General features: G+C 27.4%; 2 protein-coding genes and 1 long non-coding RNA gene across 7 annotated transcripts; 2 read left to right on the top strand and 1 right to left on the bottom strand.

Moving 5' to 3' along the window:
- Positions 1-511: 511 nt before the first annotated feature.
- On the top strand, positions 512-21,058 carry Rau (RA domain-containing protein rau). Its single transcript, XM_074255295.1, has 11 exons — positions 512-772; positions 870-1,123; positions 1,214-1,374; positions 1,843-2,091; positions 2,245-2,648; positions 2,753-3,065; positions 3,480-3,718; positions 15,912-16,168; positions 16,578-16,641; positions 18,279-18,527; positions 18,785-21,058. The coding sequence occupies exons 7-11, from the start codon at positions 3,512-3,514 to the stop codon at positions 19,271-19,273; spliced, it is 1,266 nt and encodes a 421-aa protein (XP_074111396.1). The 5' UTR covers positions 512-772; positions 870-1,123; positions 1,214-1,374; positions 1,843-2,091; positions 2,245-2,648; positions 2,753-3,065; positions 3,480-3,511; the 3' UTR covers positions 19,274-21,058.
- LOC141535384 (uncharacterized) lies at positions 3,651-9,119 on the bottom strand. Of its 5 annotated transcripts, none has more exons than XM_074255297.1 (4): positions 8,991-9,119; positions 8,129-8,277; positions 3,890-4,034; positions 3,651-3,788 (listed from the first exon to the last, which is right to left on the bottom strand). In XM_074255297.1, the coding sequence occupies exons 1-3, from the start codon at positions 9,117-9,119 to the stop codon at positions 3,920-3,922; spliced, it is 393 nt and encodes a 130-aa protein (XP_074111398.1). In that variant the 3' UTR covers positions 3,651-3,788; positions 3,890-3,919. The 5 variants fall into 5 exon arrangements, 3 of the variants coding, with proteins under 3 accessions (XP_074111398.1, XP_074111397.1, XP_074111399.1); XR_012480583.1 differs by adding an exon at positions 7,387-7,570 and having other exon boundaries at positions 3,753-4,034; XR_012480584.1 differs by adding an exon at positions 7,387-7,914 and having other exon boundaries at positions 3,755-4,034.
- On the top strand, positions 8,193-9,495 carry LOC141535385 (uncharacterized). The gene is made up of 3 exons (XR_012480585.1): positions 8,193-8,544; positions 8,997-9,270; positions 9,374-9,495. It is a non-coding gene; the product is annotated as an uncharacterized LOC141535385 (long non-coding RNA).
- Positions 21,059-21,145: the final 87 nt, after the last annotated feature.

Raw genomic sequence — 21,145 nt, forward strand, 5'->3', positions numbered from 1 at the left:
AAATTAGTGCTAATAATTAAATTTCGATTAATAAGTTAAAATAATAATAATAGTAATAGTAATAATACACAGAAAAAAAAAATTAATTTAAATCAAGAGAAAAATTCTTGAACCAATAAAATAATTTTGAAGAAATTCATTGTCTTGAATCAAGACAAAAAATTCTTGAATTAAGTAAAATTTACTTGAACCAAAAAAAACTTCTTAGTTTAAGAATTTTTCAACTCAAACCAAGTAGAAAAAATTCTTCAAAATTGTTTACTTGATTCAAGTAAATTTTTTTTTCTGTGTAATAATAATAATAATAATAATAATAATAATAATAATAATAATAATAATAATGATTCTTTTAAAAATTATTATTATTATTATTATTATTATTATTATTATTATTATTATTATTATCTATACAAAAAAAAAATAAATTAGTATTAATAATTAAATTTTTGAAAAATAAAATTAATTTGTTAAAATAATAATAATATTAAATCTTTAAAAATTTTTTATTATTATGATAGTAATATTACTATGTAGGTATTAGTATCGATTCACTCGAGTGAACAAGAATGTATCACCTAACAAGATGACATACCATATTATATTTATATCATATTAATCCATATTAATTTTTTTTCTAAACAGGACCACAAGTTGAGTATTAACGCAAATGAAAACAAGTGTCCGGGGCATTAACATGCGTAACAAGCGGCCTTGTGTTGGTCTGTGTCTGCACAGGTGGATGTGGGCGATCGGTACGGACGTAAGTTAGTAAGTAAGTACATATAATATTATTATATATGTCTATACAATATTTATTATACGCACGTATGTGGGCATATTACGGTGTATATTTGGTAATGCGTATACAGGTACACACGAAGGACTTTGGCATCCGTGAAAGTTGTACGTCGCCGTGGTGCTCTCTCTACAAAGTGTGTAATGTTGTTGCTGTTGGTGTTGCTTGTAGCCTGTGGGAAAGTAACGCAACACCATGGGACCCACAGCCGGTTCGCTGGTTATACTTTATACTGGACCGCGATATTCCGAGATCCCAGCCGACAAACCATTTCCAAAACTCCCACGAGCAGCCCATCATCACTCTAATATACACTACAAATACTCTGTAAGTTATCATCATTTCAAAACCTCAATTCATTTACCGTATCTCCTTTATCATTTGATACTCTTATTTTTTTATTTTATTTTTTTCAAGGGCTATACGCACTTGGAAGGTCGAAGAAAGCCATTTTTAAATTATTTTTATTTTAAACAGACTTTTTAATACATTCAATAGATTCTTGTTTTAAGGATATTTAATATTTGATGTTTATTTAATTTTTACACCACGTTTCGTCACTTTCGCAGCTTCCTCAGGTACTACAACAGATATTAACAATTAGTAATAATTTAATAAATAAATCAAATTAAACTAATTTAAATACACTGATAAATATGACACTGAAGTTGACAGATATAAAATTTTTTTTAGATATTTATAGCAATTAAATTATTATAAAAATAATTAAATTAAAAAGTTTCACATGTAAAAATAAATAAAAATTACAAGTGAAAATTTTTAGAAGCATTTTTTTTTATTGTAATTGATTTATTAAAAAAAATTTTTAAATTAACAGCTGACTTCTAACTTCAGTATTATTGATTAATTACCTCAATTCCGACTTATAACTTTTTTATTTATCAATATGAAAAAAAATATAACAGGCACTTAAAAGTTTACTTTAAAAAATAATTTATCAAAATTATAAAATATTCTTATAAGAAGAAATGAAGAATGGGTATATTTCTTCAGAGCTCTAAATAAACTAAATATTTTTTTTCTAGTCAAAAAAATGTAAAAATACACAAACCCCTTGATAAAATAACACAAGTGGTTTATTGTTCATAACCGAGATAGAATAATCCTCGATATAAGAATGTACTGTAGCAAATATATGAAATTCAAAGGCGTCGATTCTTCATCTGAACTGGAGATGTTAGCCGACAACCGAGTTGTGCGCTACAGAGCCATGCCAGGTCTGGTTGGCATATCATCTAGATGACTGAGAACTGAGGAAATAAAAGGAAACTAATGTAAGTAGAAGCAGAAATGCATTGGTTAGCACTCAAAGCAACCCGAACCGTAAATAATATCTATTAGTAGGGTGCAATGGACACTATTATATTTATCCATAGGCCCTATACCTCCAAAAAAAATAATATGTATCTCTTTTTTTTTTAACACAGGCCAACAATCACCACAAAGTGCATTGGATCCCGGCTGAAGCAACAAAAGCGAAGCCCATTTCATAAGAAAGAGATCGGGGATTGTGATTTATATTCATCGACGTCACAATAAAAAAGAGTGACACGGAACAAGGACGCCCCCGCGATTGACAATCCTGGATATGGCCATGGAAAAAATACACCATGCCCTGTAATGTTCCTATGGTGAATATGGACACTTCACCATACAATACACCGTAGACCAGTACGCGGTCGCGCATAACACCGTTCCCCGTTCCCTCTTCCTCGTTGTCTCGACACCGGACGTGGGCTGGTCCCTGAGTACGACAGAGAGCCTCAACACCAGAGAAGAAAAGATAAAATAAAACCGCTGGAGGAGGGAGAGCCACACGAGTTAAATACAAGTATGATTTTCTTCAGTCTTGCTTGCGCTGCTCTGCCAGTCGCTTCGTATGTCGTATCGCTTTTAATTATTTTCACTATCATAATATATTAATTTATTTTTTAGTTACTCCAGTCCAGTCCGGTGTCATGTCACTTACATGCCAAGTTAAAATTAATTTTAATAAATTTTACAAAATTAAACAATTATTTGGATAGTGTACAGTTTAGTGAAACTGACTAACAATCAAAACTCCAAAAAGTTTATTACTAATCCACGGTTTATTTATCGATGACTGTACTTGGATGCAGTGGTGACTCCGAGTGTGACTCGTTTTATTTCGAAAGATCCTGAATTACGCATAAGTGAATAATAATTATTTTAAAAAAAAGTTTTAAACTGCACACGGATTTAAGGTGCATTTATTGAGAGAGGCAAGGTGAGTTGAGGTGTGGTTTTTTACTCATTTAATCGACACACGTGCGTCTACTTTTCTTCTTTTTATTAATTTTTATTCAAATAGCTCATTTGCATGCGTCTGGTTGAGTTGTATATTCTATTATTATTTTTAGTATAATTATTCGGATTATTGTACCAAAGTATCAACCATAAATTTTTTTATTTAGAGAAATTTAAATTATAATAACTTTTATGTATGATTTATTTTTATTGATAATTTTAATTGCACTAAGAAGCTTTGTGGCAGTTTATTTTAAACGCAAAGATATGATAATTATTTGCATGGCGTCAAACTACGTCGGAGTATTTATATTTATATTTATATTATAGTAATATAATACAATATAAAAAATTATTCGATAAGAACTATCATATTATATTTTTGTGGATGCAGGACTTGAGTTCCGAGGAAAGAAGATAAGAGGGATGCTGAAACACGTGTCGATATCGCCGTGGAGAGGAAGATCAGACAGCGTCAGCCTGGCCTCCAGCAATGGAGATACCAGTAGCTGCGGAAGCGGAAGTCCAACCCCTAGTCATACTCCACCACCCTCACGTGCGTCTTCTTGCGCGTCTCTTGTTCCACTTACTGCGCTATCTAGCTTTTCACCTGCTGATACCGCGCCACAACAAGTAAGTCCGCTACTGTCAATTATATATTTAATGTCCTCTCTGATAGTGATTTAAGTCGACAGGTCAATAACTTACGATTTAAAAATATAAATAATTAATGAATTGCGAGATTTGTTACGAAATTATTTAAACAAACAATTTATTGTAATTTATAAATTATTTTTTACTGACCTTTCAATTGAGTCCCATGGGCGTAATGTTTTACGCCAATTCAACGTTTTTTGTCGCCCACATTTGCCGTGGGAAGACCAACTGTTGATCTTGTTGTGGATATACATATACATATATATTTAATACAGACAGTGTATCGCCAGATCTGTAAAAAAATTTAATGAACCCAGAACAGACTACATCGCGTTGGTGGTTTTCGTTAACTTGTAGCTTTTAAACATATGTGCTTCATAATGTAATCATTTCTTCATTTTTATTATCATAAAATTACAGAATCACTTGTACATATTTTTTTATTATTTAATAACAATTAAATTTTAATTGTTCTAGTGATTTTGTATTTTTTAATTAATTAAATTTTATGTAGCTTTAATTTAAAAAAAAATTTCACGCTTTAAATAGAAAAATTGATTTTATACGGTAGGAAGAAAACTTGGAAAGTTATAAATCTATTTTACAATTTATCTGGTTGAATTTAAATTTAAATTCGAATCAGTTTATACTATTTTAGTGTAAATGTTTATTTAAATTGTAAGTAATTAATATTATAGATAATAACATAAAAGAAAAGAGCCATGAATTGAAAACATTATATAACACAAATAACATATTCATTTATAATTTTCACTCATTATATATTTTCATTGAATAATTACTTAGTTTAATAAACTAATTACATTGATAAAGCTGTTGTGTATAAACGCGATAATAATTATAAAGATAAATAATTATTGTGGGTTAGCAATTATTTTTTTTAAATAAAAAATCACTCACATGTTATCACTATTTTTCAATTATTTATTATAATTTTTGATAAATTTTTTTCGACATCATCAGACAAAAAAATATTAAATTTTAAATCATAAAATTATAATAACGAGGAATGTGAATATAAATTGAGCGATATTACGATACAGACTAATTACGAAATATTTAATTGAGGAAATATAATGTTATTTACGGTACGTAGAATTACCGATTAAAATATGTAAGTGTTATTAAAAAATCAACGATAAATATACCGTAAAAAATTAATGTACAGCAAGATTACCTAGTGGACTGGAGAACGTCCTTCGAAGAACGCCAACTAAGAAGAAGAAGATCAAAAAGAAGAAGAAGAATAAAAGTGGGGTGAAGATATATGATGATAAAAGTACTTGATAGTACGTAGTAATATAAAAAATGAGTAAAGTGCCGATGACGAAGAGGAAAAGGAAATAAATAAAGAGAAACTGGATCCTGGTACTTGAATCAAGTGATGTCTGAATTGGACGTTTAACATTGGCGCCCGCACGCGCGTCAACCATCAACCATCAGTACATCAGTACATCAGTACATCAGTACATCAACCAGTGTACTAACCAACTCTGGTAGACCATCTACCATCAGGTTGTATGCAACAACCAGCAGCGGTAGCCAGGATGTGAGGCCTCAAGAGTATAGATACAGATAGACCTCCAACAGCTGGGAACGATCAAACTACTTCACTACCTATAGTATAGTAGCATTGCAATATTATGTAGCAATACTAATACTCTGCATAGCATGTTATGTTACTAAAGAGCCGAGTTCGAGTGGAGTACGCCGCACGGGCAGTCCATCACCAGAAAGAGACAGAGCTCATGATGTGATCGGAGCAGTAGAATTGTAGAGAAGAGATAGAGGATAGTCAATCCATGCACCGGAAGTCCAGAGTGGACGGCTGAGCAGCCCACGGAAGTCCCTTGCCTGGTAATTGCATGAGGAAGCGACGTGACAAGAAAATTTCTTTGTTTATAAATGTCAATATTTTTTTAGATTCTTTATCTATTCTTATACCGACACGTACTATTATTGTTTACATGTTGTTATTTTACCTAATGGGCTTGTATTTTACGCTTCAATTATGTTGGGATTTTTTTTAATTATTTTTTATCTATTAGGTATTTAAATATTGAAGCCAAGAATTTTATTTTGAAATTTTTGTGATTAAAATTTTGAAAATACAAAACAAAGTTTAAGTTATTTTTTGTAGAGAATTTAATTTACTTACAAAAAAGATCTTTTATGATTTTTTATATTTTGGACAGAATTTTAATTTTTAATGGTGATAATTTGAAATTTATTAATTCATTTGAGCTCAAATTATTATCATAACAGTACATGTCTTTAAAATGCCATAAAAAACACTATTACATAAAAATTGCAATTAATAATAATCAATTGCAATAGAATTGTAGGTCAATTTACGAAGATATTTATGGAAAAAGTGTATTTAAATGGTTCTTTTCCGCTAACGTTGTGAATTAAGCGGAAACCGATAGATAACTTTCCAAGTGCGTAACTTTATTATTTTTCGATTAGTCTAGCATTAGATTTGATTACAACTCTATTGACTCATCACTCAAATCCTCGTTTAATTTAATGGCTCTACTCATCACTGCCTATCAACTTAACTCAGTAGTTAAATACAATAATTACCGATTAGATATTAGATATTACATGTGAACTTTAAGAAAAATCCCGGCAACCTAAAAAAACGCGTTGGAATTTAGTTTCATACAGTGTGTAATAAATCAAATTATGAACAATGCGCACTTAATTGGTTTCTCTTCCCGTGTATGTAATCTACTCAGTAGACCCTAAATTACATTCCAAGGAGCTACTATTTTACAAGTTAAGCTCTGAGTTTAATACCTGCAATAAGATTTACAGCTTCTTTAAAATCACTTTCACTTAAAGCTTATATTTATACATTATACATCAGGTCTTTTAGTTGAACCGTATTGAAATTTTTTTTTATTTGAATTTGTAATTTTTTTTTTTTTTTTTTTTTCCAATAGTAAAATATTCAATATTTAAATCAGTTTTTTGTGCTAATTTGTTCCAACTTAAAAAAAAAATACAATATGACATCTGACAATTTTTAAAATTTGTTTTAAAAAATTAATTGTTGTAAAATTTTTTTAGAAATTAAAAAAAAAAGAAGAAACACGGAAAGAACAAAACAACACTGAATATCATCCCAGATTATACTCAGTGATATCTGTGTTGAAAAAAAATTTCAGATAGTAGCTCAAGAAATCAAGATTATACTGCGTGAAATCTGGATTATACTCATTGTAATCTAGATTATACTGAGTGATATCTGGATTATACTCATTATAATCTGGATTATACTAGCTACTATTGGAAATGTTTTATTACTCAGTATTATCTAGGATGATATCCAGTGTAATCTTGTTCTTACCGTGAACTTTAAAAAAAAATTATATAAATTTTTAATAATATTAAACTTAGTAGACGACGTTTTTAATTTTTTTTATTTTTTTTTTTTATTGAAAAAATTAGAAGAATAAAATATTTTTTAAAAATTGCACTCACAATTTTTTAAGTTTTTTTTAATAATTTTTTCACTAACAAAAAATTCTTAAAATTTTTAGATATTGGCTCGCTTAATTTTTATAAATTTTCAGGTGTCCGATAATTTTTAAATATAACAAATATGAATTATATACCTCTTTAATATAAAAAGGTAAAATACCAAGAATCCTTGCGACTGACATATTTAAACCTTAAACAAAGGTTTCTTTTCAAAAATATCCTGATTTTTAATTTTGAGCACGTGCCTCTGTCCTCTGTCGTCACCGATGAAAAATATGAAATCTAAAACCCAAGAAGACCTTTTTACCTATCCAAGCCCTAAAAAATAAAAGAAAGTAAAAATAGACGTACTTTGTTAAAAAAAAAAGTCCAGCATAATAAAATTTAAAAGTGAAGAGAACATAAACAGTATACTGTTATTACGGTTGATACCATAGATTATATTGTACGTGGACGGTATATGGGCGTAAGACAAATAATTGTTAATTGTTATGAGGACTTGGTCCCTAGGGACAAGTATAAATATTACACGCTGTTACTCTAGATCATTTAAAACAGACGGATATGGGCTTAGCTGATATTAATTGGTTCTTCCTCCATCCACTCACATCAATCCATTTTCAGCTTAGTCTTTTAAATGCTGGATATATATTTATGAATTGCTATGTAACATAAGCGTATCATATATATAATATGATGTACTTCTGTTGATTGTTTTAAACGAGAGAATAACTGATGGCGCGACATCGTGGCACGTTATTATATATATATATATATATATATATATATATATATATATATATATATATATATATATATATATATATATATATTTATATATTTATATATGAGGATGTTTAGCGCACGCTTACGTACGTATGAATGAGCATCCGGTAAAGTTCTTGATGGGCTTTGTTAGCACACGACACACCATACGGGCCCTTAAAATATTTTTTTTTTTTCCGGTCCTTTTTTTTTGGGAGGAAATCTGCCTTGCATCTGCCGACTCTGATGATTGTTTTACTCTGAAAAAAAGCCAGGGGAGGAAAAGGTTAAAAAACACAAAAAGGATCAGGGTGAGGATCACCGCGGTCAGTTGGAAAATTTTAATTTGAATTTTAAAATTAAGATGGCGACGTCATTTAACCTACAGTTGATCTCACTTGACCAAGTGTCAATAAGTCGGTATTAAAGTCCTACCAAGATTGCCCTTGAATCGGTACGGGAATTAATGTTGGAAATAAAAACAAGAGTTTATTTAATGAGTAAATAATTTTATCGAAGTATTTCAGGTAATTTTTTTTTTTTTTAAAGAAGAAATATTAAAAAAATAAAAATTTAACAATTTTTATAAAGAAATAAGTGACTTAATTAATTTAAAAAAAAAAAAAAATGAATTGAAAATAAACAAATATCTCAAGAAATTTCATTTTTAAAAAGAAGAAAAATTTTTTAAATTTTTAATTTAGAAAAAAATTAAAATTTAATCATTTTTATGAAGAAATAAGTGACTTAATTAATTGAAAAAAAAAGTAAATTAAAAGTAATAATTATCGAAAAGAATTCTATTAAAATAAGGAAATAACTTTCTACATAACTTACTAAAATAAAACATCATGTTACCCAGTCAAGTGTAACAGGAATGAAATTGTTGAAATGAGAACCTTTATATTGCGTGATTGGATGCTGTGGGTTTTTTTTTTTTGTATTCTTTTTTTAACAAATTTTTTCACTTTACCTTCAGCAATTCATCTTCCTCCATGGACTGACGAGTAAAAGACTCAACTCGGTTTACTTGTGAAGATGTAAAGCCTTTTGATGAAGCCGAGAAACCATCGACCACTATTTTCGTTGTTGTTACAGACATCACTATTATTATTACTTACGAGGTTGTTATTAAATTAGATAATGAAAACCACATAGTATGTCTGCACCCATTGTGATGGAGCCTGCAAGTAAAGTAGCATGAAAAGTTGTGTTAAGAATCAACATTTTTCAGCATTCCATTCAAATATCAAGTATATAAATTTTAAGATAAATAACAATAACAAAAATATTTATACTCACATTTTATTTTTTATTATTGTGATCTGATAAGGATAATAATGGTGAAGTTTTCAGGGTATGTCATTGACCGCGTTGCAAAAATGCCAGTGTAATGCATCTGCTCCTGCGGGTTTTTCCCGCAATTGCTTCACGATATACACTCGCAGGAAACCTTGAAACCAGATGGCTCTTTCGCAATATAAATTTTACTAACAGTCTCTTTGAGTTTAAGAAAGATCCGTTGCTAAAAAAATTTTCTTAAGTTCAGCCTTATATATATATAAATATAACTATATGTAATATGTGAAGAGAGATAATTAAGAAGGGGGATATCCTCAAGGCTTTTAAAACTCTCATGTGTTGTCTTTAAATGTCACAAGGGCTTCATTTATGTTTTTTTTAATAATTAAATAAAAGTATTTTATTAAAAAAAAATTTTTTTATAGAAAGTTAAAAAATAATTAGAACAATTTTTAACAAAAAATTAATAGAATTAATTTTACCAAGTACTTTCTATTGAAATTATTTGATGAAAGTCTGGACGAAAAATTGAGGCTACTGTTTGAGATGCGAAGTAAAAAAAAAAATTTTTTTTTTCTAACTTTTATCACAAATAATTTAACTGTACTCTAATTAAAAATTGAACCTTTAATAAACAATTTTAAAAAAAAATTTTTTTATTCAAAGTTTAGAAAAAAAAAAAAAAAAGTAAAGAAATTAAAATAGTAATTTAAACAATGAAGAAATATTTAATTAAAATAATAATAATAAAATCCGGGAAGTGTAATAAATAAAATAACGACATTATGTAAACCGGGTCGTGTGACAATCTCTTGATTGACGATCCACGAAAAAGTTTCCCGCGAAAGAAAATAAAACGCGTTTGTTCGCACGAGCAATTTTAGAGAAAGAATTGAGAGTTTGCGCCAAAGTTTCTTTTTCCCTTTTCATTAATTATCTACTTCCAGAGAATAAAATAAAAAAATTTAGTCGCGACTTTATTCCGTGCGAAATATTTTGCGGTGAACCGAGAGCCACTATTATTTTATATTACTTTAGTATCATATTATTGTACTTGTATTTATCCATTGAATAGAAAAAGAGGGAGAGAGAGAGAGAGAGAGAGAGAGCGATAAAAAACGTAAATTTCCTAGTTTACAATTTAGTTTGCGAAAAATATCCCAGGCTCTCTCGTAATTTACCTAAACACCTTCAAGTAATATACTTGTCTCATTGTTCCTCTTGAACACTCGCTCACATTGTCATTATTACATCCCCATAAAGACAATACAAAGCAAACGTGAAAGCGAGCATCTTATTTTATCAACTAATTGTCTTCTTGCTCCTAAAATTTATTTCTTCTTATAAATAAAAAAGTAAGATCTGAAAGTGATTATTTTTATTGTATTATATTAGTTTATTTTATTGTAATTAAATACCTGGAGTCACATTCCGCTTACTTTTAATTACGCTTGTATGTCACCAATGTTATCATTATAATTATCAGTTATCAGATACTTTTTTATCTTGACAATTGTCCTGCACAATTTGCTGTTTTATTTCTTCTTTTTTCTTTCTTCTTCTGCTTCTCCGGCTTTAATGACACTGGCGATCAAATTAACGCATCAGCTTACTATTATCTAATTAAATTAACTATTTTAATACGTGGTTTTAACTTATGTAGGTATACATATATAAAAAATATTATTTACTTACTCAGTTATTATTTATACTGTGGAAAACGTAGATGAGAACTCACCATTCACACGAACTAATTTAGTTTTTTTTTTTTAGGCCAGCTTGCGCAGTAGCTTAATAATGTCGCAAGTTGTCGTGCATTGAGTACAATTTTTACTGTCGCATATCGCATATTCTACATACTTACATACTTATGCTTTCATATAAAAATATGTAACACGCAATCTAAAATTTAAATAAAAACTGCACACAAAAACAATTTGAAATGACAAGTAATATGCTTGTTAACTTATTTAGCTCAAATTTCAATATTTGTCAATCCGGAAGACATTATTAATGCACTTACTGTGTTTCGCAATGGAATAATTGTTATGAAAAAAAAAAAAAAAAAAGATGTATATATTGTGGGTTTTTCAATTGTTTTAATCCCACATCCGTGTTTCAATTGATTTTAAGACTGTAATCTAACGGTTTACCTTCTTTTAATATATTTCATAACTCTTGGCATCATAACTCGGGGATCAAGTACCGAGAAATTCATTGTTGTTATTTATTAGTCATTGTTTTTAATTAATAATTATAATGATATGAATTTTATGGGTTTTGAGTTGCTTCTAGACAATAAGATTTAAAAGAATTTTTATACGTAAACTCTCAATTAAGTTTTCTTCTTTGAAAATTAAATTAATAACTAACAACCTTACAGTCACTATGGGACTGTCGTGACTTGTAAACTATAAATAAATAAAATGTTGCTTTATTAAATAATGACTTTTGTTAAATTGCACCGTCCTTTCTTAAATAGTGACGTTTTTAAGGATATAAGCTCATTCCGATGTTACACTCATCAAGAGCTTTCATTTGAGTACCCACATGCATTTTTGATATATTTTTGATATATACATATATATAATATACATAAATATATGAAAAATCGATGTGGGTACTCAAATGGAAGGTCTCGATGATTGTAATGTCAGGGTGAGATTATATCATTAAAAATGTCATTATTTCACAAAACATTTTTTAAATTGCACTGTACTTTTATATATATGAATATATAAAATATATGAAAAATTGATGTGGGTACTCAAATGAAAGGCCTTAATGAATGTAATATCGGGGTGAATTTATATCTTTAAAAATGTCAATAAATCACAAGATACAATGTAATTTCTTAATTATGTATCTTTATATATATATATATATATATATATATATATATATATATATATATATATATATATATATATATATATATATATATATATATATTATAGACAAAAAAATAAATTGTTTTGTTGTTAATATTTTTGCTAAATATAAATAATTTTCTAAATTTAATATTTTGATTTTGTGAAGAAAAAGTTTAAAACTTGGTTACTTATTTGGAAGTTGAACTTATGATGAATATCTCGGAATTTTCAATCTGAGATTTAGGATTTATTATAATCTAAGATTAACGCGTACTAAAGCCCGGGAAAAATTCAAGTTTTTGTCCTCAGCTGCAAGATGTGGTTTTCCACAGTCCTTTCTTCCGCATTTATAACTCATGTAAATAACAGCTGAAAAATATATATTATTATTATAATCCGGGATAATATTAAATCTTGAATTGAAAAACTGGTCTTGAAGTAAATTTTTATTATTAATAATAATTTAAATTTATTTCTATGTTATGAAATATATTAAATAAGCATAAGTATATATATTTTATTTAATTTGACCGCTGGACAGGAAATTCAATTTCCTACTATTTTGATAATCTCATCATATATTTTCATAACTTCTCTTCCAAATTCTCTAATTACCTCAAAAATAACATTTACATTTTTAAGCCAGTCAATAATTTACCTCATGGGATTCAAAATTAGACAGAAAGTTTTTATAAATAGTCGACAGATAGTTTTAATTCCTAAAAAATCCACTTTCAGCATTACTTAAAAGCAAAACAAATTTTAAAATAACTTAGAAAAAAATTTATAGAAAAAACAGAGACAAAAAACTAAATATAAAATATTTATAAATAGAAAAAAAAAAACAGAAGCCGTAAAGGTTGTTTTTTAAAAGTTTCTAACCCATGGCTGAAGATAAACCAAACTGGTGTTCTTGGTTAGCCTAATGGCGATATATGTCAGATTAAAAATTTTTAAAAACCAATAACAGAAGATCGGATGCAGATGAATATTTACGTCAACTCTTATGACGCAGGGTCGAAGTAAAAGGGCGTCGTATGGTAGGATAAAAATGAGAAGCTGATATCCGTTACACGTGCTATATGCTCTGGTGCTCTTGAGCACGTGCTCTCTTGTATTATTATAACATCGCTCCCTATCCCTATTTATTCATTTACATTTTGTTATCCACATCCACGCCATACGTGTTCTGCTCCTTGTTCTTGTTCTTCTCTCTGAAATAATAATATAACTAACAAGTAAACATCTAGCTAGATAACTACTCACTAGATACGGAGGCAGTAACACAGCTTTATTCCAGACTACTCAACTCAGTGACATACTGTACTCCACTAAAATAATTGAATAACTCAAAAAAAAAAAAAAACTTTACTCAATTTCAACTGTATTCAATGATATCTCAACTCAATAGTGTATTAAAAGGATTGGCGCGCTTTTAAAAATCTCTATTCAATTTTTTTTTTGTTTAATTATATTTTATTCGGCAAAAACAAAACTGTACTCAAAATTTCTCAGGTTTGTTCAATCTGCACTCCAGTATAATAATTTAATAAATTAAAAAAAAAATTTTTCACTTTATATATATATATATATATATATATCTAAATTATATATTATTATTTATTATTTAAAAGGCCATGGAGTCATAGCTCCTTGCGGCCCTCCAAAATACATTACATTGAATGTTAATTAACAAAAATAGTGTATTACAGACATTGTTAATACATTATAATACATACATTAATACATTAATACATTACTCCATCATCAGATAAAAACATTTCATTAGAGATTACGATCAAATCACGCATTCTCTTCACTCAACAAAAACTCAAAACATGCTTTACGTAAAGCAGGAAAAGTCAGTTGTCAGGTGCAGTATGAAAGTAACCGATTCCATACTCTAATCGCACTCACTAAGAAAGTGTCAATATTTTGTCATATTTGTTACTGTTGCAACCTGGTACAACAAGCAAATCATTTCGTTCATCACCCCTGCGAAGCCTAGACTCACATATTTGCAAATTATTGCCAATAAGTGGCTTTTGCTGTAAATAAAACGCTTTATAAATTAAACATGACATATATAATTGAGTAAAGTTGACATTGAATAAAGTTTTTAAAACAATAAAATTTTATTTCTTAAGAATAAAATTATTGAGTAAAGTTTTTTTTTTTTAATTTATTTAAAGTAAACATATTATTAAATAAAAAAAAAATTGATTGAGATTTTTAAAAGCGCGTCAACACTTCTAATGTACTATTGAGTCGAGATATCATTGAATACACTTAGTACTGAGTAAAGTTAACGTTAAGTAAAGTTAGTATCGAGTAGTGAAAGAATTGAGTAAAGTTTTTTTTTTTTTTTTTTTTTTTAGTTATTCAATTATTTTAGGGGAGTACATACAGTATGTCGCAGAGTTGAGTAATCTGGAGTAAAGATGTGTTACTGTCATTTTTTTATAATGCTGAAGTTAGCCGTCAGCTGTCAATTTTTTAAATTTTAATAACAAATCAATTACAATAAAAAAAATGCTTCTAAAAATTTTCACTAGTAATTTTGATTAATTTTCACATGTGGAATTTTTTAATTTAATTTATTTATAATAATTGCATTATTATAAAATTTTTAAATAATTTTTAATGTCTGCTAACTTCAGTGTCATATTTTTTTTCCATAATTTATTTATTAAAAAAATTATCAAATATCTAATACATTCATTTTTATGCATAGTGCTTACCACCATAACCTCAATAACCTCTCCTCCTTTCTATTTCCTCTTTACTCCCTTTATGTTTACGCTTAAATAAAACAAAACACTTCCACACACATCACTCGTTTCCGCTTTTATTTATATCCCTATATATTTCAAATCTTTATGGCTTTTATACTTACTGCATTTAATAATTTCTTTTTCCGAAACCCATATTCGTATCAATTGACATTAATTGTTATTTATTGTTAACATTTCTTCGCGGCGCGCTCAACTATTTTTAAATCCAATAGTCTTCAAAAGAAGTTACTCCGTGACAGTTTTATTAACAAGCTTAAAAAAATTTATACACTCACTGAAGGAACAAAAATGTTATTGCTTGTATTTTACTACTTTAAATATTAAAAAAAAAAATAATTACAGCTTTTATTACCCGTCAATTTAATGTTTTTGAGAAAATAAATTCCGAAGTGAGAATCTACACTCAAAATGGCGGATTCGAAGTTGGAGTAATTCCGAATTTCTTCGCTAGGTTTTGTAATAATTTTAAAACTGAAGTCAGCTGACAGCATAATAATAAAGTTAGCCGACATTTTTAATATTTTGATTTTTTTTTAATAATTAAATTATAACAAAAAAATATTTTTAAAAAATTGCACTTGCAGTTTTTGAAGTTTTTCACACATGCAAAATTTTTTTTTATTTTACTGTAATAACTTTTCAATAAAAAAAAATTATAAAAATTTTTAGATGTCGGCTAATTTAACTTTCATGTTGACAGCTGTTAATTTTAAACTTTTTCATTAATAAAAATGCTTTTAAAAATTTATACACGTGAAATTATTTTATTAAATTAATAATTTATAATCAGTATTGTTTTATTATTTCTTCAGAAAATTTTCAGCTTCTTTAAATTTAACTAAACAAAAGACCTTGAATTATAATATGTATTTAATATTTATTAGTGTGAAGAAATCTTATAATTTTATTATTTTTTTGTTGCAGACGACGATAAAAGTGTACGCGAACTGCCTGAGACCAGATATCGAATACAAAACGCTGTCAATAACGTACGAGACGACGTGTCATCAAGTCGTGCAAAATTTATTAAACAAATATCGGATGAGACACCGAGACCCGAGATTGTTTTATATGACCATGGAAGTCACTGTCAGGCGAGCTAATGTCAGAACTATTTTACCGTTAGATGAAGATGCTAGACCCGCTGTATTACAATCTTGCCATCCACGTGGTGATTCTAGGTACGTAATTGCTCATTACAATTATTATTTTCAAAATACCTACAATTTAATTTTTAAATTAAATAATCTAGATATAAAAACGTGTTACATTGAAATTCTAGGTTAATAATTGTGACAAACGTAATTATTTGAATTATGAAAAAAAAATGTGTCATTGTGTTGGAAAAAAGTTTTATTTTCTCACAAAGTAGAATAACATTGTCAAGGAAAAAAATAATTATACTAATTACGAAAAATATTTTGTCTTTTTTTCCATAATTAAGGCTGACAAAAAAATTTAATTTAATTAATTGACATAATTAGTTCGTTACTACTGTAAAGTTTGTCTTTTAAAATTTTTTTCTTTATTAAAATATTTTATTTTTATAAAACATGAAGTAAATAAATAATATTTTTTTTTTATTTATAGATTTTCATTACAAACACGACGTGGAGGATTAGTTAAAATTTATGACAGCGCATTAATGTCCGGGGTGAGTAATAAATTGAGCAAAAATAAAAATATTGTTAATTTTATAGTTAATTAATAGTAATAATTCACAAAAAAATGTTTATTATCTATATTATTAATAAAATAAGAAAAGAATTTATGTCTTTTCAAGTTTTCATTTCATTCTTACCGATAGTCAATTTATTATGATATGTATTTAGGCTGCATTCAAAAATGCTTTATCTCTAGATACATAATGGAGAAATTACATTTTATCTTGTGAAATATTGACATTTTTAAAGATATAAGCTTAATCCGATGTTACACTTATTGAGACTTTTCATTTGAGTACCCACATCAATTTTTCATATATTTTATATATTTATATATGTTATTTATATCGCGACCCAAATGTCAAAAGGGCGCATATCAATTTTGGCACTGCAAAGTCAAAAGGGCGTATACATTTTTATTTTTTTACTAATCGCTTCATTACCGCCTTCTAATTCTAAAAATAAAAAAATAAATTTCAAAAGCCAAAAGGCCGTATGTTTTTACTTATACGCCCTTTTAGCTTTAGGACATTGAAAATTTAGTGACCTAAAGCCAAAAGGGAGCATAATTTTTTTTGCCGATTCCTTTGAATTGTGATTTATATGTTACTAATTTTGCTGTAGAATTGAAAATATATATTGATTATTAAATTACAAACAGGTATTTTTAACTGTTACTAAGGTAAAAGACCCAGTTATTAACACTGTCCTAGTTATTGACACTAGTTGAAATTTTATTTTAATTTAAAAAAAAAAAACAAATCAACTCCAATAAATTAATAAATATAATTTTTGAGTTATAAATTTTAAGAAAATTGGTTTTTTGAAACCATTTAATTTTTTTAATTAGAATAAAATTGCAAGTGTCAAACAACTAGGCCAGTGTCAATAACTGGGTCTTTTACCTTATTTCAATTTTAATAAGAATTCTGTTTGAAATTTTAATTGAAAAAGAAAAAAAACAGTTGCGATATCTAACATGGTTGCTGAGTCAGAGGCGCGAAATTAAACAATATTAAATGATCTGGATTTATTTTTTCGAGTTAAATTTTATATTTCAAAGCAAAATTGAAAGTTTTTTTATACGCCCTTTTGGCTTTAGACTAAACTTTTTCTAAAGCCAAAAGGGGGGATGTTTTTTTATATGTCCTTTTGACAATAGTACGTTGGAAAATTTTTTTTGACAAATCTTTACGTTTTGAGCAGTTCTAAGTTGAATGGCAAAAAAAATTTTTTTTATACGCCCTTCTGACATAAAACCCTATCTAGCTACTGTAATACGCCCTTTTGGCATTTGGGTCGCGATATGTATATATGAAAAATATATCAAAATGCATGTGGGTACTCAAATGAAAGGTCTCGAAGAGAATAACATCGGGATGAGCTTATATCCTCAAAAACGCCAATATTTAAGAAAGTGCAATGCAATTTGACAAAAGTCATTATTTAATAAAGCAAAATTTTAATTTTTTTTAATTCACAAATCACGGCAAGTTTGCTAGTGATTATTAAAAATTTTATTATTAATTAAATGTATAAATTGATTTAATGATAAAAATTTTGACATCTAAAATATTATAAAAAATGAAATGAAATTAAATAATAATTAATTAAAATATATTTTCAGTCAAAATACAAGAGCCTATTAATATCAGAACGGACAACAGTAGACGAGTTGATTCAAATGCTGCTGAACTGCTACAATTCAGCGGAGCGAGTTGAGCAATTCTCTCTGTACGAGGTCTGCGAAGGTGAAGAATACCAGCGCAAATTACACCCCGATGATTCGCCACTTAAAGTAACGCAGAAGTGGACGAGCATCGACAGACACCTTCGCATACGCAGGAATCCAGACTACGACCCACATAGGAGAAAGGTAAACAACTTATAAAATAATCACAACAACAATGATAATGATTAATGACAATAGTAACTAAGTATTTAGTTATTTATTTATGCAGTAGTTTTATTGTCTAGCAACTTATAAATTAACTAGACAACTGCTCTAACTCTGGACGTTTAATTTAAATTGAATGGAGATTTAAGCGTGACTCATCATTATCAATTGTATCGAATTAATATTAATATTAACTACTTACACTTATTAATATTTTTTTTTCTTTTTTATTACAGAGTATGTGGGCTTCTGATTCAACGATAAGTGCAGCGTTATCACGTCTTCATCTTCAAAATAAAATTCATTTGTCCCAGCAAAATTTGTCTTCTGAAAAATCAAAGACTCATGATCATTTAAATGATAGTAATAATAATAATAGCAATAATAGTAATAATAATAATAATAATAATAATAGTAATAGCAGTAATTCAAATACAAATTTATCAACATCATCTCACTGCCTGTTACTGCGTCAACGCGGAAAATGCAAAATAAATAATAATAATAGGCATAATCATAATCATAATTACCCAAATAATGGAATTGTCAGTGTCAGTAAAAGTAACAGTTCTGCAAGTGCGAGCCAAGAATGTGGAAGAAATCAACTGACTCGCAGCACTAAAATGTCTAATTTATTGCCGCAGAGTTTGCCATCCACTCCGCTGACTTCTAAACACCTCACGGCCTCGCACTTTTCAAATTACGAAAATTTTTTTTATATTTAATTTATAGAATGCCTGTCAAGTATTTATTTTATTGTTAAGAAAATTTTTATTTTTATTTTTAATTAAACCAATTAATTTTTTCGATTTAATTGACAATTACACGCTTTGATTTTTATCAAAATATGGCGTAAAAAAAATTCTCGTTAATTTTTTTATATTGTTATTTGAACAGAAATTTTAAATTATATTTATATATGTGTGTTTTAAATATTCGGCTAGATGATATAATTTTAATATTAAAATTAAATTATAAAACCGATACAAAGAAAAAAACTATGTCGTTAGTTAGTAAGCTTTTTCTTTTTTTTTTTTTTAAACAATATTGTACCAAAGGTAGTTTTTTATGGCATCTATATTTTATGAAGTGTATTTAAAAATATACAAAGTATATTACTGCGTATTTTTAAAGAGCTGTACTTGCTTATTGTAAAACATTTGTATATAATTTAAAAAGAATTATGCTATTATTTATTATCTAAATTTATAAAATAAAAATTTTTTTTTAATTCAAATAAATATGTTCTTCTTTATTATCTACATTATTAAGAGAATATGAAAAAAATTTTGTGTCTAGGATAGTCATATGATAAAATCGTTTTTTTTTAAGTTAAATTTAGTGCCATTGCAGATGTCTTGATTTGAATTTGTGCCTTTTCAAGGTTTAATATCACTCTCACTGATAGTCAATTTATTATGATAAGTATTTAGGCTGCATTCGAAAATACTCTTCTAGATACATAATTAAGGAATAACCCTGTATCGTGTGAACTATTGACGTTTTTAAAGATATAAGCTCATCCCGATGTTACACTCATCGAGACCTTTCATTTGAGTACCCACATCAATTTTTCATATATTTTATATATTTATATATTTGTATATATGAAAAATATATGAAAATGCATGTGGGTACTCAAATGAAAGCTTTTGATTATTGTAACATCAGGATGAGCTTATATCCTTAAAAATGTCAATATTTAAGAAAGTACAATACAATTTAACAAAAGTCATAATTTAATAAAGAAACATTTTATTTATTTATAGTTCACAAGTCACGTCATAATGACATAGTGACTGCAAGGTTGCTAGTTTTTATAAATTTATCTAAATAAATGAAAGCTCTGAGGAAATAATTAAAAAATAATAATTTTGTTTAAATTTATTTATTAATTTTTTTGTTGTTGGGAGATGAGTTTTAACAGGAACTAGTCCTATTAAAATACGTGGTAATTTTTTAGGAAGATTTGAGAAATACTTTTTGCAACATTGTTATCTTTCATTCGTTATTTCTTCTTACAATTTTCAAAGACATCACAGCATTGACATAACGTTAAATAAATAAAACTAATGTTGACAATGAAATAAATTTATTAAATATTAAGTTGTTTCTTTTTTTTAAATTTTTATCTCCATTATAATAAATTCAATAATTAACTCTGAAATCGAGTGTAAAAATTCATTACTCATTAGCTTAATTATTAATTAATTTTGTTAGTATCAAACTAGTTTGCAAATGAGTGAATAGAAAAATTTTAAGTGCAATCACTTACGTTATTTATTTATTTATTTTTTTTTTAATGATATATTTGATCTGCGACCAAGTATTTATTTAATAAATATTTAATTTCTTTTTTTCATTTTCAATTAATATTTAAACTTCATTTAATAGAGACAAAGACCAGAATTTAAAACACTTTAAGTCTCAATGCTTTTGTTTAAATAGTTTTTTTTTTTTTTTTAATCGTTAAATACTTGATTAGTTACTTTACCTTCAATTACATTATTTACAACAGCGATTATAACTTTGATGCTAAAATTGCAACAAATTTCATTACTTGATCTTTATATTCCATTTATTTATTTTTTAATAAT

The sequence above is a fragment of the Cotesia typhae genome, unplaced genomic scaffold (assembly GCF_013202065.1).
Source record: "Cotesia typhae breed Kobodo isofemale line unplaced genomic scaffold, CoteBio_Ctyphae scaffold_13, whole genome shotgun sequence".
NCBI lineage: Eukaryota > Metazoa > Arthropoda > Insecta > Hymenoptera > Braconidae > Cotesia > Cotesia typhae.

What these genes read in the sequence shown, in the direction of transcription:
- LOC141535384 (XM_074255297.1), bottom strand. Translation starts at nt 9,119, where the DNA reads ATGTCTGTAACAACAACGAAAATAGTGGTCGATGGTTTCTCGGCTTCA. An exon ending in AGGAAGATGAATTGCTGAAG is followed by an intron (nt 8,278 to 8,990) that starts GTAAAGTGAAAA and finishes GCTTTTTTTCAG; the next exon opens with AGTAAAACAATCATCAGAGT. An exon ending in TACCGGATGCTCATTCATAC is followed by an intron (nt 4,035 to 8,128) that starts GTACGTAAGCGT and finishes ATTTTTTTACAG; the next exon opens with ATCTGGCGATACACTGTCTG.
- Rau (XM_074255295.1), top strand. Translation starts at nt 3,512, where the DNA reads ATGCTGAAACACGTGTCGATATCGCCGTGGAGAGGAAGATCAGACAGC. An exon ending in CATCCACGTGGTGATTCTAG is followed by an intron (nt 16,169 to 16,577) that starts GTACGTAATTGC and finishes TTTTATTTATAG; the next exon opens with ATTTTCATTACAAACACGAC. An exon ending in ACAGCGCATTAATGTCCGGG is followed by an intron (nt 16,642 to 18,278) that starts GTGAGTAATAAA and finishes ATATATTTTCAG; the next exon opens with TCAAAATACAAGAGCCTATT.